Source organism: Gadus morhua, chromosome 9 (genome assembly GCF_902167405.1).
Source record: "Gadus morhua chromosome 9, gadMor3.0, whole genome shotgun sequence".
In the NCBI taxonomy this organism is placed as follows: Eukaryota; Metazoa; Chordata; class Actinopteri; order Gadiformes; family Gadidae; genus Gadus; species Gadus morhua.
Genome location: NC_044056.1, coordinates 24,140,119 through 24,154,304, shown reverse-complemented (window position 1 = coordinate 24,154,304; position 14,186 = coordinate 24,140,119). Strand labels below are relative to the sequence as shown.

The window sequence follows — 14,186 nt, the reverse complement described above, 5'->3', positions numbered from 1 at the left end:
TCCTCTCTCCCCTCTCATCCTCTCTCCCTCTATATCGCTCTCTCTCTCCCTCTATATCGCTCTCTCTCCCTCACTATCGCTCTCTCCCCTCTCTCATCCTCTCTCCCTCTCTATCGCTCTCTTTCTCCCTCTATATCGCTCTCTCTCGCTCTCTATCGCTCTCTCCCCTCTCTCACTCTCTATCACTCTCTCTCTCCCTCTATATCGCTCTCTCTCCCTCTCTATCGCTCTCTCCCCTCTCTCATCCTCTTTCCCTCTCTATCGCTCTCTCTCTCCCTCTCTATCGCTCTCTCTCCCTCTCTGTCGCTCTCTCCCCTCTCTCATCCTCTCTCCCTCTCTATCGCTCTCTCTCTCCCTCTATATCGCTCTCTCTCGCTCTCTCCGCTCTCTCACTCTCTATCGCTCTCTCTCTCCCTCAATATCGCTCTCTCTCCCTCTCTATCGCTCTCTCCCCTCTCTCATCCTCTCTCCCTCTCTATCACTCTCTCTCTCCCTCTATATCGCTCTCTCTCCCTCTCTCATTCTCTCTCCCTCTCTATCTCCCTCCCTCTCTCCCACTACGTCCCTCTCTTGTTCTCTCATAGTGAAGTCCAGTATGTGGTCCTCCAGAATGTGGCCACTATGACCATCAAGAGAAGGGTGAGCTTCTGTGAAGATGTTAATCCATATGAAAGACTCCAGAGCAGGTGTAGTAACAGTGTGTTGACAGAGAGTCTCACTGTGTGTTGCTTTGTGTTCCTCAGGGGATGTTTGAACCTTACCTGAAGAGTTTCTACATCCGTTCCACGGACCCCACCCAGATTAAAGTCCTCAAGGTTCTAATCTGTCCTCTTCTGTTATTCTACAATCGCCTCTATGTCCTTATCAGTTAAAGTCACTACACCTAAAACTACTTTTGTTCTGACTCCTACAGTTACTTTGCTCTGTTTTTAACCTTGGGTTGGCCTTAGCTGCTACAATATTGACTCGATTTTAAATAGATTATTCCACTGACCATTTAACAGAGAGACTTATGCATGCTTCTATTACTAGCAGGCTTGTTTACTGTAATGATCCTCTACCTAAGAAAGCTATAAAAGGGCTACAGATCACACAGAAAGCAGCAGCTTTCAGCAGTAGTATTGTTCTACTGACCAAGACCAGAAGGAGAGCACACATCTGTGTGCATCTGTACTGTCCTGAAGTCCCTTCATTGGTTGTCTGTCAAAGGCTTTATATAAATAAAGTTTGATTTGATTTGATCAATATTCAAAGCTGGCATTCCCTTAAATCTAGGACAGATTTGTATTTAGCAAACAGAAGTGTATTTATAGAAGGCATGTTTCCTCCGTTTGTTTGTCTGACAGCTGGAGGTGCTGACCAACCTGGCCAGCGAGACAAACATCTCCACCATCCTGAGAGAATTTCAGGTGATGGGAGAGTCTGGGTGTTCCACTTTTTGGATTCCCACTCAATGTATTTCTCCGGTCCTGGGCCGCTGACAGAGATGCAGTCGTCCACCGTGTACACGGCGTATCCATAATCGTTTGGTTAACAGACAGTCTGTGTACCTGTGTGTCGTATTGAGAGGACTTATTTATTATGTTAACAGACGTACATTAAAAGCATGGACAAGGACTTTGTAGCGGCCACGATCCAGGCAATCGGTCGCTGTGCCACTCACATTGGGGAGGTGAGGGACACCTGTCTCAACGGCCTGGTGCAGCTGCTTTCCAACCGCGACGGTCCGTACCCAGCTCCTCCCTGCACCGTATCCCTCTCTGTTTTAACCTCCCTGCCTCTCTTCCACACATGCTCACAAGATCCCAGGTGGTAATGGAACCTGGCCTGCCGCTAGAAGGTGTAATGCCTTTGTGGTTAACGCACGAGCCGGCTTTTTCTCTTTCACTTGAGCTTTTATCCAAAGGGACTCTGAATTAATTAAGGAGCAGGTAGGGGTAAGGGGAGCCGACTAACCTAGACACTACACTATCCGGCCCACCTTCCTGTATGCTGGACCTCTTCATTGGTTTATTACTCGGGGGGGGGGGGGGGTTATAATATATACTTTAGATAATATATGCTGTGCTTCACACAAATTAACCACATATTCTCACATGCAAAGCAATAAATAGATTCTAGATAGAATAATAGATCTCTGTGTGTAGAGCAGTGCCTATATGACTAAAACAGTGACATACGCCTAAAATGAATAATTAAAGATTATTGTACGTGGTGGTGAACACTGAGGGGTTCGCTCAGCTAGTTGTCCTCACACCCCGTGTTGGGGCTGTTCTCTCTGCAGAGCTGGTGGTGGCCGAGTCGGTGGTGGTCATCAAGAAGCTGCTGCAGATGCAGCCCGAGAAACACAGCGACATCATAAAGCACATGGCCAAACTGACGGACAACATCCAGGTGCATTTTGGGATATTTGGATGGGAAATGTATTGATGGTTAATTTTAATTTCCATAAGAGGAAATGGAGAGAATTCCTATTTTTTTTAAGACATCTAAATGCGTAGTGCGTAGTTACAAAGTCAGAATATTAACAAGAAAGTTTCAGAATTTTTGTGTTGATTTAAAAAAGAAAAGTTTGTTTGCGGATAATAGTGAAGTTTAACATATATGCGTTACCCTCAGCTTTGGGGTTTCTGGTGCCTACAACAATGGTGGCTTCTACAAAGGTAGTTCTCCATCCAGAACTGAGTGTTTGTCTCCTATGTTCCCAGGTGCCCATGGCGCGAGCTAGCATCCTCTGGCTCATCGGGGAATACTGCGAACACGTCCCCAAGATCGCCCCGGACGTTCTGAGGAAAATGGCCAAGACCTTCACCAACGAGGAAGACATTGTCAAACTGCAGATCATCAATTTGGCCGCCAAGCTCTACCTCACAAACTCCAAGCAGGTGGGAACCACTTCTCTCATGTTATCGTCACGGTAGTAGACGAGTGAGATTGACCCAGGCACCATGGTCTATTGATTGTACCGCAACGGAAAAAATATCTAATATGACTTCCCATGAAGATTAGCCATGAAAGCTTGAAAATGCTGTTTTAGTGTAATGGTCTCCACACAGCCACTTGCAGCATCTCCTTGCTCTGCAGTGCCATGATGCTTCACACTTTGTGTCAGGTGGCTCTTGAGTCATTGCACTTTTGATGTTTATTGTTAATAACCTTTTTAAGTTACTTTTATCTGCATACACACGTAAAAAACAACAGTATTTGCTTGATTCTCAAAAGGGCTATGCTCACTTTCGTGCCTCTCTCTCTCCTGCCCTCTCTCTCCCCCTCCCCCTGCCCTCCTCCGGTCACAGACCAAGCTGCTCACTCAGTACGTCCTGAACCTGGCCAAATACGACCAGAACTACGACATCCGGGACCGGGCTCGCTTCATTCGCCAGCTCATAGTGCCCACGGACAAGTGCGGGGCGCTCAGCAAGTACGCCAAGAAGCTGATCCTGGCTCTGAAGCCGGCGCCCATCCTCGAGTCTCCCTTCAAAGGTGCGGAACATCACAACACGGCATCCTTGTGCCGGATGCCAAGGACATCATCGTGAACCACATGGGATCATTTTTTCATTTCCTGGTCTCATGGTTTTCAGTTTTTGTTCTGGGCTGTATGGCTTTATGGACAGGAAAGTGTTACAGATGGAGAATGAAGTTATAGCACAGGACGGCAGGTCATCATTAAACTCGGGTTGAGACAAGGCGCAACCTTGACGACATGGTCAGCACACCAGCATTAGATCCCTTCAAGGCTTTAGGTTTTTATGTTGATTAATGTGTTCTTTATTCCCTGCCAGACCGGGACCACTTCCAGCTTGGCTCCCTGTCCCACCTGCTTAACACCAAGGCGGGGGGTTACCAGGAGCTGCCCGACTGGCCCCAGGACGCCCCCGACCCCTCCGTGCGCAACGTGGAGGTGAAGGAGTCTGTGCGTGCAGTGGGAACAGTAACATACAGAGACCCCGAGATGAGAGCAGCTGGTGGTGGTGGTGGTGGTGGTAGGATGGAGGGTCGCCCGAGCCAGCCCACTCCCACCTCTACCCCCAGGATGTGGAGGGGAGCGAGGGGGTCTTGCTCCCTCCAAACAGGGCAGTGCCTCAGAGCGGGGGTGGTTGCTGGGTGGGGGATGGGTGTCTCATAGCACTGACTCCAATATGACGTTCGTACAACGGGACATGTGGTCATCTCTCATTCACATACCAGTCACATCAGCATGAGTGTTGCTTGAGCCCCTTTACCTGCACCCCATCATGTAGATCAACAAACGGATAGAGTTCAATAAACTCACAGTATCAACACAGTGGGGGGATCTCTGGTTGATATTAAATGTTCAAAAGGCTTTGACCATGAAGCTCAGAACACAGTAGAGCTTTCCATAAGAGCAGTCATATAATTCACACTGAAGACCAGAACCTTCTCAGCCCCTCTCTGCTGTGCTGCTGTCCCTGTCGGTAGCAACATCCTCTGCGATTCCCAGGTGATGCTTCACCTATGGCCCAATAGCACATGGGTCCCTGAAGAGACCAGGCAGGATGGCTGGTTCAGGCCCTCTTTAAAAACACCTTCCCTTAAAGCAATTATAGAGTAATAGTTGTATAGATGGATGACATTTCTGGCAAAAATAATTGCTGGGTTTTCTGGATGACCCCCACAAAATGCACCCCTTCCTATTGGTCCATCCTCTCCCCCCCTCATGTGCCATTGGTTCATAGCTGAAGATGTCACATGATGTAAACTATGCCATCTGATCCAGCCTTTGACTGCTCATGTCGTCCGGCTGGTATCCAATCACACCAAGGGTCCAGTGCTCACTTCAAGGCTCTTTCACTTGTCATGTTAACAATGTCGTTTTTGGTTTCTCATTGAACATGTCCAAAGTGTACCTGTCATATGTCATTCAGATCGTTGCTCAATGACACCACATGTGTACAGTGAAGAAGGATGCATGTGCTAATTCTAATTGCTTTCTGGCAGGGGATGCTGCCAATTCATAGATGCAGATGATTAGCAAATAGGCATACGCTCCTGCCTGCTGAACTCCTGGAGGACTCACCCACGGACTTTTAACAGTCACTGACATCCATCTCTGCCTCCCTCTCCCTCTCCCTCTCCCTCTCTCCCTCTCTCTCTCTCTCTCTCTCTCTCTCTCTCTCTCTCTCTCTCTCACACTGTACATGACAATGCTTCTGCAGCTAGAGGAAGTGTATCCCAGTGAGCAAGGCCGGATTGGCCTGCTGGGAGACAGGCGAGAGGTGCCCCCCGACCCTACTCTCTCTCTCTCTCTCTCTCTCTCTCTCTCTCTCTCTCTCTCTCTTTTTCTCTCTCTCTCTCTCTCTCTCTCTCTCTCTCTCTCTCTCTCTCTCTCTCTCTCTCTCTCTCTCTCTCTTTTTCTCTCTCTCTCTCTCTCTCTCTCTCTCTCTCTCTCTCTCTCTCTCTCTCTCTCTCTCTCTCTCTCTCTCTCTCTCTCTCTCTCTCTGCCTCTCTCTCTCACTCTGTGTGGGAGTGCTGTGGTTCGGTTTTGATAAATGACTACTCTCAACTCTCCTTTCCCTCCCCCCTTCATTATACCATGTTGAGGTAAACAAGTATGAGCAGCTTTTACTGCCAAGTGGAAGCTTCACTTGCTGTCTATTCTTATTTGCCGCATGGTCAACAAACAATCTATTAGTTGGTATAGGCATCAGAAATGTTCTAGTTAACAAAAAATAAATAAAGGAAACATTTTATTTTAAAATATGCAGCTGGAAAGGTGTCTCTGCAATGTCCTTTACTGTTCTCCCATGTCTCCCATCTCAAGTCACAACCTAGTCAGACAGTGCCTCTATCTATGCTTATGCTTTCAACAAGATGTCCCTCCTTATTTTTTCTTTGAAATCTCCTATTACAATCCTTTTGTTTTCTTTTTCCACGTCTGCCAGGTTATTACGCTGCTCGAAAGAGTCACAAAATTAACGAGTGTGAGTCAGTCAGTGTATCATCTAACGCCCTTCTCTCTGAGCCTCCGTCCACATAGCGCCAGAACCCAAGTGTCTTTTGATATCCCACCTTGTAACCTATAGTTGCTGTACTCTGCTTAGCCAAACCTAAGCCACCGGCACGCTTACTTCCCCCCTCTGCAGTCTTTACCATTACTGAAGTGACTCTTTTCAGAAACATTTTACCATCAGAAAGCTTTTTAAACTGGGGGGAATTACGGGAGTCTCAGACAGAACAAGGACAATTAGATACATTTTATATCAATATCACTTTAAAAATTCACCACCAATGCTTCGAACTTAAAGACTTGTTGTACTGTAAGGAACTGCAAGTACAAATAATATGTTTGGTTCTACGTTATGGCATGTATAATATTTATTAGCATACATAATCGTTCTCAAAAGAGATCACTTCGTCTAATGGAACTGTGCCATGTTTTGAACAAATCAATTCCAAAACATTTCTGCAACTGGTCATGAAGGCATTTCCTGGTTCTAGCATCTAGTTAAGAAACCTAAAGGGGCGGGGGGGGGGGAAATTACACAGGCATTAAAGAGTAACCGCACACTAAACTACATTTGCGAATTTGCTGCTGTCTGCAACATCCAATGCATCTCAAGGTAATATGTGGAAAAATACGCTAGATTCATGTTTTCTGCATTGTTCAAATATATGAAAAATAACAACTCTTGTCTATTACTAAATAAATAACAATGTTTACATCCACATAGGGTTAGGAGACATAATTATAACTTTTAAATTATAATTTTAGTCATTTAGCTCTGTTCATTCATACAGATTATCAATGGATGATACAATATTACCTGGAGATGGCAGCAAACCAAGCAAAGCAGTCACTGCAATGATACTCTTTAATGGACCTTTAGTCTATGGATACGGTCAGTATCCTAATTTGGAGACGACTGTAGACGGGAATGGCTGGCATTACTTGGCTGCATCATCCCGCCAGGCAGAGGCGTTCATGGCCGTGCTGATGTTTACTCCTGCCCTTCAACCTTTGCTTTGGTCTGAGAGGGTTTGTTCAACCGAGCTCCAATGATTGGTGACGCCTGTGGTTGTCGTGGTTGTGGTTTGTTGTTGTGTTGCTAGGTGCCTGAGTGGACCAAGTGCAGCAGCCGGGAGAAGAGGAAGGAGAAGAAGGTGGAGAAGCCGTTCTACTCTGACTCTGAGGGCGAGTCGGGGCCGACAGAGTCTGCGGACAGCGGTAACTCAACATTTTACGTGTACCTCAGTCTGGATTGTCTGTTTGTTTAGAGGGGATAGCCTGGAGATCACTTAATGACTGCTGCAGACGATAAACCTTGACCTGAACAAAGCACGAGCCTTTTGGTGGATCTCAAGTGATATTCTTTTTCGACTTTTCCCTTTACTTTAGACTGTTAGATGACGTATGTATGCATGTTTTACATCCGCTAACCTAGAGAAATCTAAGTCTGATCCAGGGGGAGTATTTGCGCCCACCGAGAAGGCCCCCCAATAAGTGCGTTAAACAGCTTGTTTGCGCTCACTAGACTTCCGTAACAGTGTGACGTCAGACTGCAGTGGGCAGTGTTGAAGTGCAGAAGTCCCGCCTCCCGGCTACCCGCAATGTTTATAACTTCTCGGGGGGGTGATTTTGCAGACGCATGTGCAAAGCGTTCAACCAAGCGAACTGTCCTGCTCTTTTTTCCCACCAATCTGCAGAGTCGGACTCTGCCAGCAGCTCGGCCAGCGGCAGCGAGCAGAGCGGCTCAGGGAGCGAAGAGAGCGAGGAGAGCGAGGAGCGCTCCGACTCAGATGAGGAGGAGGAGGAGGAGGAGGAGGAAGCCAAGAAGAGGAAGACCCAGAAGAAGGAACCCATCGAAGCGGTGCAGCAAAGTGAAAGGTAGTACATGTCTTTAGATGTTCTGATGGGGGTCCCCTGAGAGAGAGGGCCTCAATATCATATACTCTGATTTGTACGCTGAAAACCATCATGATTTCTTTCATGTTAAGCACACCATTCATCTCTGTCGGCAGACACACACACACATGCACACAAGCACAAACACACACACACACACACACACACACACACACACACACACACACACACACACACACACACACACACACACACACACAGTTTACATAGTTGACATTTCCCGCTCAGAGCGGGGGAATCTTCTATTAAAATGCAAGACACTAAGACGTTTGCAAGAATGAAAATGTGGCTATTAAACAGATATCCAATTTGCCTTTTTGATAGAGAAATACACAAATAAGAATGTCCACACCATGGGCAGTTATTTTGGTCATCCTTGATCAATCTGTCAGACTATAGAGGTAGCCCAAGACAGACGGCTGGCCTGTGCTTCTCCTGTTAACGGAGCATAGCAGATAATCTATGAAAGCCTGCATTGACACAGAGATGAGAATGTAGTTGGCACTGTGGTGCGCAGCCAATCTGGAATTGGTAACTGAACATCTAAGATCTACTGATAATGTCATTTGTAGATGTCCAGAGCTGACATCAAGAACTCTTTTGAGCGCCCTCATACAAGGGCAGTTTTAGATTTACATCAATTATACAGTTTAGATTATTTCACAGAAGGCACTAGGTTGCTTTCTTGGTGACAAACTGTGAATTTAGAATCCAGATTCTGGCAATTGGGGTTCATAATGCAACATTTCTTAATTGCTTTTAATAATAGTTGTAGTCATACTAGTTTAACACTCAGGCTGCAGCCTTCCTGTTTTACCCACTTTATTTACTCTCATTGTAAAGTGTATGTATCATCGTTACTGAGTCTTGTCTCTTCATCCCCAAGTGAGCAAAGCAGTGAAGAGGAAGTGAAGAAGAGGAAAGTTAGCATACCTCCGCCGAGGAACGTGTCCGAGTCGGAGTCTGACGACGACGACAGCCCGTCAGACAGCAGCCAGGACTCAGAATCTGAGGATTCTGAGTCCGAGGCAGAGGTCAAAAAGAAAAAGAAGGTCAGAGGATGACGATTAATGAGGTCTTTAATACACATTAGTGATCGACCGATATATCGGCCGATAATTGATAATATAATCTGCCGATATTTGCGTTTTTTACGCAGATTTTTACGTTTTTCCGGCATGATTTACAGACAGTTCAATAAATGTTGATTTTTTTTTAATTGAGACATTGTAACATTTGTTATGATCATTGTATCATTTTTATGATGTACATTGAGGGATGCTTTGCCTGGAAATCCAGACCCACATCTAGAAAGCTGTAGGGTCTGGCAACGAGTAATGAAAATAGCCCAACTTGAGGGGCGGCACCAAGCATACATTTGAAAATATCACTGGATAACACACATTGGGTAACACTACGACCATCAGAAGAATACAAGGGGTGACGCATCCAGGCCAGTGGAGCTAACCAATAGATAAGACTCTTGCCAGAACAGCAACAGCAAAACAGCAACGCTTTTGGCCCGCCTATATTGATACATCGATGTGATGATTGATGTTCTGTGCCAGGGGAGGCCCAGAATATACACGAGTATATTGCTCGTTCCCAGAGTGACTCGCTTAGCAAATTCAAATTGTGCTCTCGCGAGAACTCTGGATTTCCAGGGTAGTATCGGCTCCAAATATCGGCTCAAGAAAATCTGTATCGGCGTATCGGTTATTCGGCTAAGGCTGATGAAAATCAGCATCGGTATCGGCCCTAGAAAATCCATTTTGGTCGATCCCTAATACATTTCATAGAATAAAGACTAAATTTTGGAAATGTTATGATACTTTATTGGACCATTAGCTGATATATTTCCATTTGCTGCAGTCATCGCTCGTTCAGATTTAGATTTTCTCATCTTTGTCTCCAGACTGAGTGGATTGAGTTCAGGGTGGATCGGTTTTCTTTAATTTACACAGTCAAATAAATCAGACATGCAGATAGGGCAGATATGTTACAATCTAATAAGATGGGTTCATTGATGTTTCTTGTGAATGTCATTTGATTGGTCCACACAGATAACTCCGCCCAAAGCACCCACTAAACCAGTGAAGAAAGAGGGCAAGAAGGAGAAGAAGGAAATGTCTCTCCTGGACTTTGACGACTGTAAGTCACTTGTTCCAGCCAGCGCTGTGTCTGGTCTGTGTGTGTGTGCATGTGTGTGTGTGTGTGTGTGTGTTCAGACCGCCACTGATTCTCACCGTGCAGAAGCGAGTCATGGGAATTCTTAACGTATTGATTTGAGCAAGGTGAACGGATTGGTAAAGAAATGTGCTGTAACCATGCAGATGACACGTAGATTAGGATGACTTGTGACCAACCTATACTAAGGTTGGTCACAAGGGAATGTTTGCTGTGCTAGCTGTTGGTCCATAAACTTCGATTTTTATCGTTTCTTTTAAATCTCATACCATGTATAAACATCAGAAGTAAACTAGACCGACCAGATAGCCCCTTGTTACGACTGCAGCATTTTAACTAAACAATGTAACTCACCCCTCTGTCCTTCTCCCCTTCTCTCCCATGCCCCCGCTCACTCCCCCTAGTCGAGCCCACCCCCTCCCCCCAGGTGACACCCGTGGGTAACTTCCTGTCAAGCAGCCTGGTGACGGACCTTGAGGGGCTATCTCTGACCGACACCGTGCTGTCTCCTGCCGTAAGATCCCCAAACTGCTCCTGATATGTTAGCACATCTAGACCAGAGGCTGGGGCTATCCATCATCTCCAGTCCAACAAAGGGATTCACCATCTCTCATTCCACATGAGAGCTGTCAGCAGTCAGTCAGCAGCTGGTCAGCAGCCGGTCAGCAGTTGGTCAGCAGTCATCAGCAGTCAGTCAGTCAGCAGTCAGTCAGACAGCAGTAGGTCAGCAGTCAGTCAGCAGTCGGTCAGCAGTCAGTCCGACAGCAGTCGGTCAGCAGTCAGTCCGACAGCAGTCGGTCAGCAGTCAGTCAGCAGTCGGTCAGCAGTCAGTTAGCAGACATCCAGCAGTCGGTCAGCAGACAGTCATCAGTAATACAGCAGTCACTCAGCAGTCGGTCAGCAGTCAGTCAGCAGTCGGTCAGAAGTCAGTCAGCAGTCATTCAGCATTCGGTCTGCAGACAGTCAGCAGTCATACAGCAGTCACTCAGCAGTCGGTCAGCTGTCAGTCAGTCAGCTGTCGATCAGAAGTCAGCAGTCCCCGGAGTGAGACGACTGAGATGAGAATATTATATATGCTATAACAACAGCAAGGGGAATATTTTTGGAGCTTTTTGATGATGTATTCCTCAAAACAACAGAGGTGACAAAAGTATTCAGATTTGTCTAAAAAGACTTTTGTAGAAGTTCAAGTATCAACTCAAGCTTTTTAATCAAGTAAAAGTGTAAAAGTACTGGTTTCAAAACTACTTAAGTATAAAAGTAAAAGTAATGTAAGTAATGTGAAAAAATCCATTATGGGCAAAAGCTAAGGCCACAGGGGCCTATAGTGCTATACCCCACCTCCAAAAAAATAAATCTTATGTTAGTGTTGAACATTTTGGAATGCAACTCATTCAGCATTTTTGCTCATTGAAAATGAACGCATTTTAGTAGACTAAAAAGGGGATATATATTTTGGAAGGTCGAAAGTTCAGTCTTACAAAATTTGTGCCCCCCCTTATAACTTTGGCTAGGAAAGAAGAAACATGTATATTCTTCATTCAGTTAGCATTATAGGGAAGGTATACATATTTAGGCTATTTTTCGTATTTATTTGGGCAGGGTAATGAAAGGCTCTATATGGTGTGTGGGGCCTACATCATTAGACCTACCATGATGCTATTATGCTATTATTGTTATTTATTCAGGATATTTTGTATGGACATCTGCAGATTTTGCCACTGAAGTGTGGATTAGCCTGCAGGAATAAAATATGATCAGGTGGTTTTCAGTAGACAGCTGTCAGTTCGGCTGCAGTGCAATGAATGAATGAAATTAATGAAAGAATGAATGAAAGATCCTAAACACGTGGGAAGAATAAAAACATATATTTTGACAGATGTGCCGTAAATTACTACTTTACAACCTTGTTGATAACCAACATTTAGAGGTACATCAGCCTTGGGTGAATTTGAAGCGTAGTGTGTACTTCCGCCTGCACTTGATGCATTCGCGCTCCTGCGGCCGGGATACAATTCTTATCGGGGGTAACTACATTGGAACGACACCGGAATGAAAAGAAGCCAATGAAATGAGTAACAAGCAACAATAATAATAATAAAAATAGATTTTATATAGCGCCTTTCAGGATACTCAAGGTCGCTTCACAAGAGTGGGAGGTGAGGGTGTATGTGTAGGCAAGTGAGTGAGAGTGCAAAATGCGCAAGGCGCTGGGTAGGGTCGTGAGTTAGGCTATTGTAAACTGTAAGGAGTATAAAGTACAGATAATTGCGGAAAATGTAGTCAGTTACGTACTCAGATAAACTCAGTTAAGTATAGATACCAAAGTTTCTGCTTAAGTAATGTAATGAAATATTTGTATTTCGTTACTTGACACCTCTGAAAAACAATAAACTAAACATGTAACAGACATGGATATCGTTTATGGGTCTATGTCCCTCCCTCTTTGTGGCCTCTCACCACTCAACCTTTGTATCTGTAGTGGAAATCCCTTGACCGGAGGACCCTCCCTCTCTTGCCGCTAAACCCATGCTACTGAGGCGGATAGCGTTCCCTCCCTAGAGGGCTCAGACGTCCGAGCGCTCTTTCTTTCAATGAATCATGGGACGCACCTCGTTCCAGGTGCTCCGTCCTGAGAACACTAGCACTGGGAATCACTGCAGAACAAGGGAGCATAGTCTAGTGCAGGGTGCCCCGAAAACACCCTGAAAAATGTCAATGTAAAATACTTGTTTGATGTAAAACTGCCACCAATACACATGACGCAGAAGTGTTCAATTTGAGGCCACAAGTGAGCCAATTTGAACACAGACAATTTCTATAATAATAACTTACAAATGACAACCAAAATGGCCACCCTCCCTCCCTTTCCCCCTCCTCCAGACGATCTCTCCGTCCGGTTCACTGAAGAGCTACGAGCTGCTGCACCGCATCACAGGGGAGGGTCTGTGGGTGGAGTACTGCTTCAGCCGCCAGCCGTTTCTCCCTGACCCCCACATGGTGGCCGTGCAGATCCAGTTCACCAACAGCGCCGCCACCGAGGCCAAGAGCCTGCGCCTGGAGGAGGCCAAGCTGCAGTCCGGCATGCGGGTCAAGGAGTTCCCCGAGATCGGTCAGTTCAGAGGGGCCCGGGCGGTGGTACCGGGGTCGGCCACTAGGAGGTGCTGCCCTTGGGGAGCTGCTTGCAGAGGGCTTTGGTTTACAGGATCATTATTTTCTTGCCTCTTTAAATGATGAGGAACAAATGGCTTGATTGACATTATTATCCAAGTCCAGGAGGAACTACTACATATCTATTAGTAGTATAGGTGCTGCTGCACAACCAAAATAAACAAAAACAGTACAGAGATTTCACGGTACAGAATGTCAAAAGTAACCCTAACTCTTGTCCCAGTATAGTCACACAAGAGTTGGTATAGTCACCAAAAACTGCATACGACCTAAAGTGCCAGTGGTTGTATTGAAGCTTCTCCTTCTGTGCTGACAGAGGTGCTGCCAGCAGGGGAGAGCGCTACGGTGGTGATGGGCGTCGACTTCTGTGACTCCACCCAGGCAGCCAACCTGCAGCTCTGGTAAGAGTGAATCTACTGGTAAGCGATGGACCCTTAACACAGGTCCTGTTACTGACAGGAGGTTAGGGTTAGCATTACATTTTTGGGACATTTGGTGGCTGTTATTCTTGTCTTTTATAGCAGCAGAATGGCCCATGAATATGCACCGCCATACATAAATCCAACGGGCCCTTTGTAAATGTTATGAGCTGTGTTCTTCCTCCTGTAAGAGGGGTCCATTCCATACTCAGATCTTCTCACTGTGTTGCAGGTTGTCTTAATGAAATTAGATCATTTGAATTTGCCTTTAAAAAGCAAGTCTCTTGGGCAGGAACTAAAACCTAATAGTAGAAAATAGTGCTGTCAGTTAAACGCGTTATTAACGGCGTTAACGCAAACCAATTTTAACGGCGTTAATTTTTTTATTGCACGATTAACGCAATTTATTATTATTATTATTTTTTTTGGCTCAAAGCAAAGAAGCAGTAGCCTGACTGCTATGTTCAAGGCAGTATGTTTGTATGTTCATCGTTTAATTGCACTATAGGCTTTTTTTTTGT

The 14,186-nt window shown here is 45.6% G+C and overlaps 1 protein-coding gene across 9 annotated transcripts in view; it reads left to right on the top strand.

Annotated features, from left to right (window-relative positions):
* Positions 1–14,186, top strand: part of ap3b2 (adaptor related protein complex 3 subunit beta 2) — a 59,480-nt gene that overhangs the window by 27,951 nt on the left and 17,343 nt on the right. For 3 of the 9 annotated variants that reach the window (XM_030365115.1, XM_030365119.1, XM_030365120.1), the window contains exons 10-25: positions 585–639; positions 744–815; positions 1,347–1,409; positions 1,592–1,724; positions 2,285–2,394; positions 2,709–2,885; positions 3,297–3,483; positions 3,786–3,904; positions 5,907–5,945; positions 7,075–7,189; positions 7,669–7,849; positions 8,775–8,940; positions 9,952–10,039; positions 10,480–10,589; positions 12,959–13,187; positions 13,563–13,647. In XM_030365115.1, coding sequence (XP_030220975.1) covers positions 585–639; positions 744–815; positions 1,347–1,409; positions 1,592–1,724; positions 2,285–2,394; positions 2,709–2,885; positions 3,297–3,483; positions 3,786–3,904; positions 5,907–5,945; positions 7,075–7,189; positions 7,669–7,849; positions 8,775–8,940; positions 9,952–10,039; positions 10,480–10,589; positions 12,959–13,187; positions 13,563–13,647 — 1,929 coding nt within the window. Of the gene's footprint in view, positions 1–584; positions 640–743; positions 816–1,346; positions 1,410–1,591; positions 1,725–2,284; positions 2,395–2,708; positions 2,886–3,296; positions 3,484–3,785; positions 3,917–5,906; positions 5,946–7,074; positions 7,190–7,668; positions 7,850–8,774; positions 8,941–9,951; positions 10,040–10,479; positions 10,590–12,958; positions 13,188–13,562; positions 13,648–14,186 lie in introns of all 9 variants that reach the window. The other 6 variants (XM_030365123.1, XM_030365121.1, XM_030365117.1 and 3 more) reach the window with 2 other exon arrangements.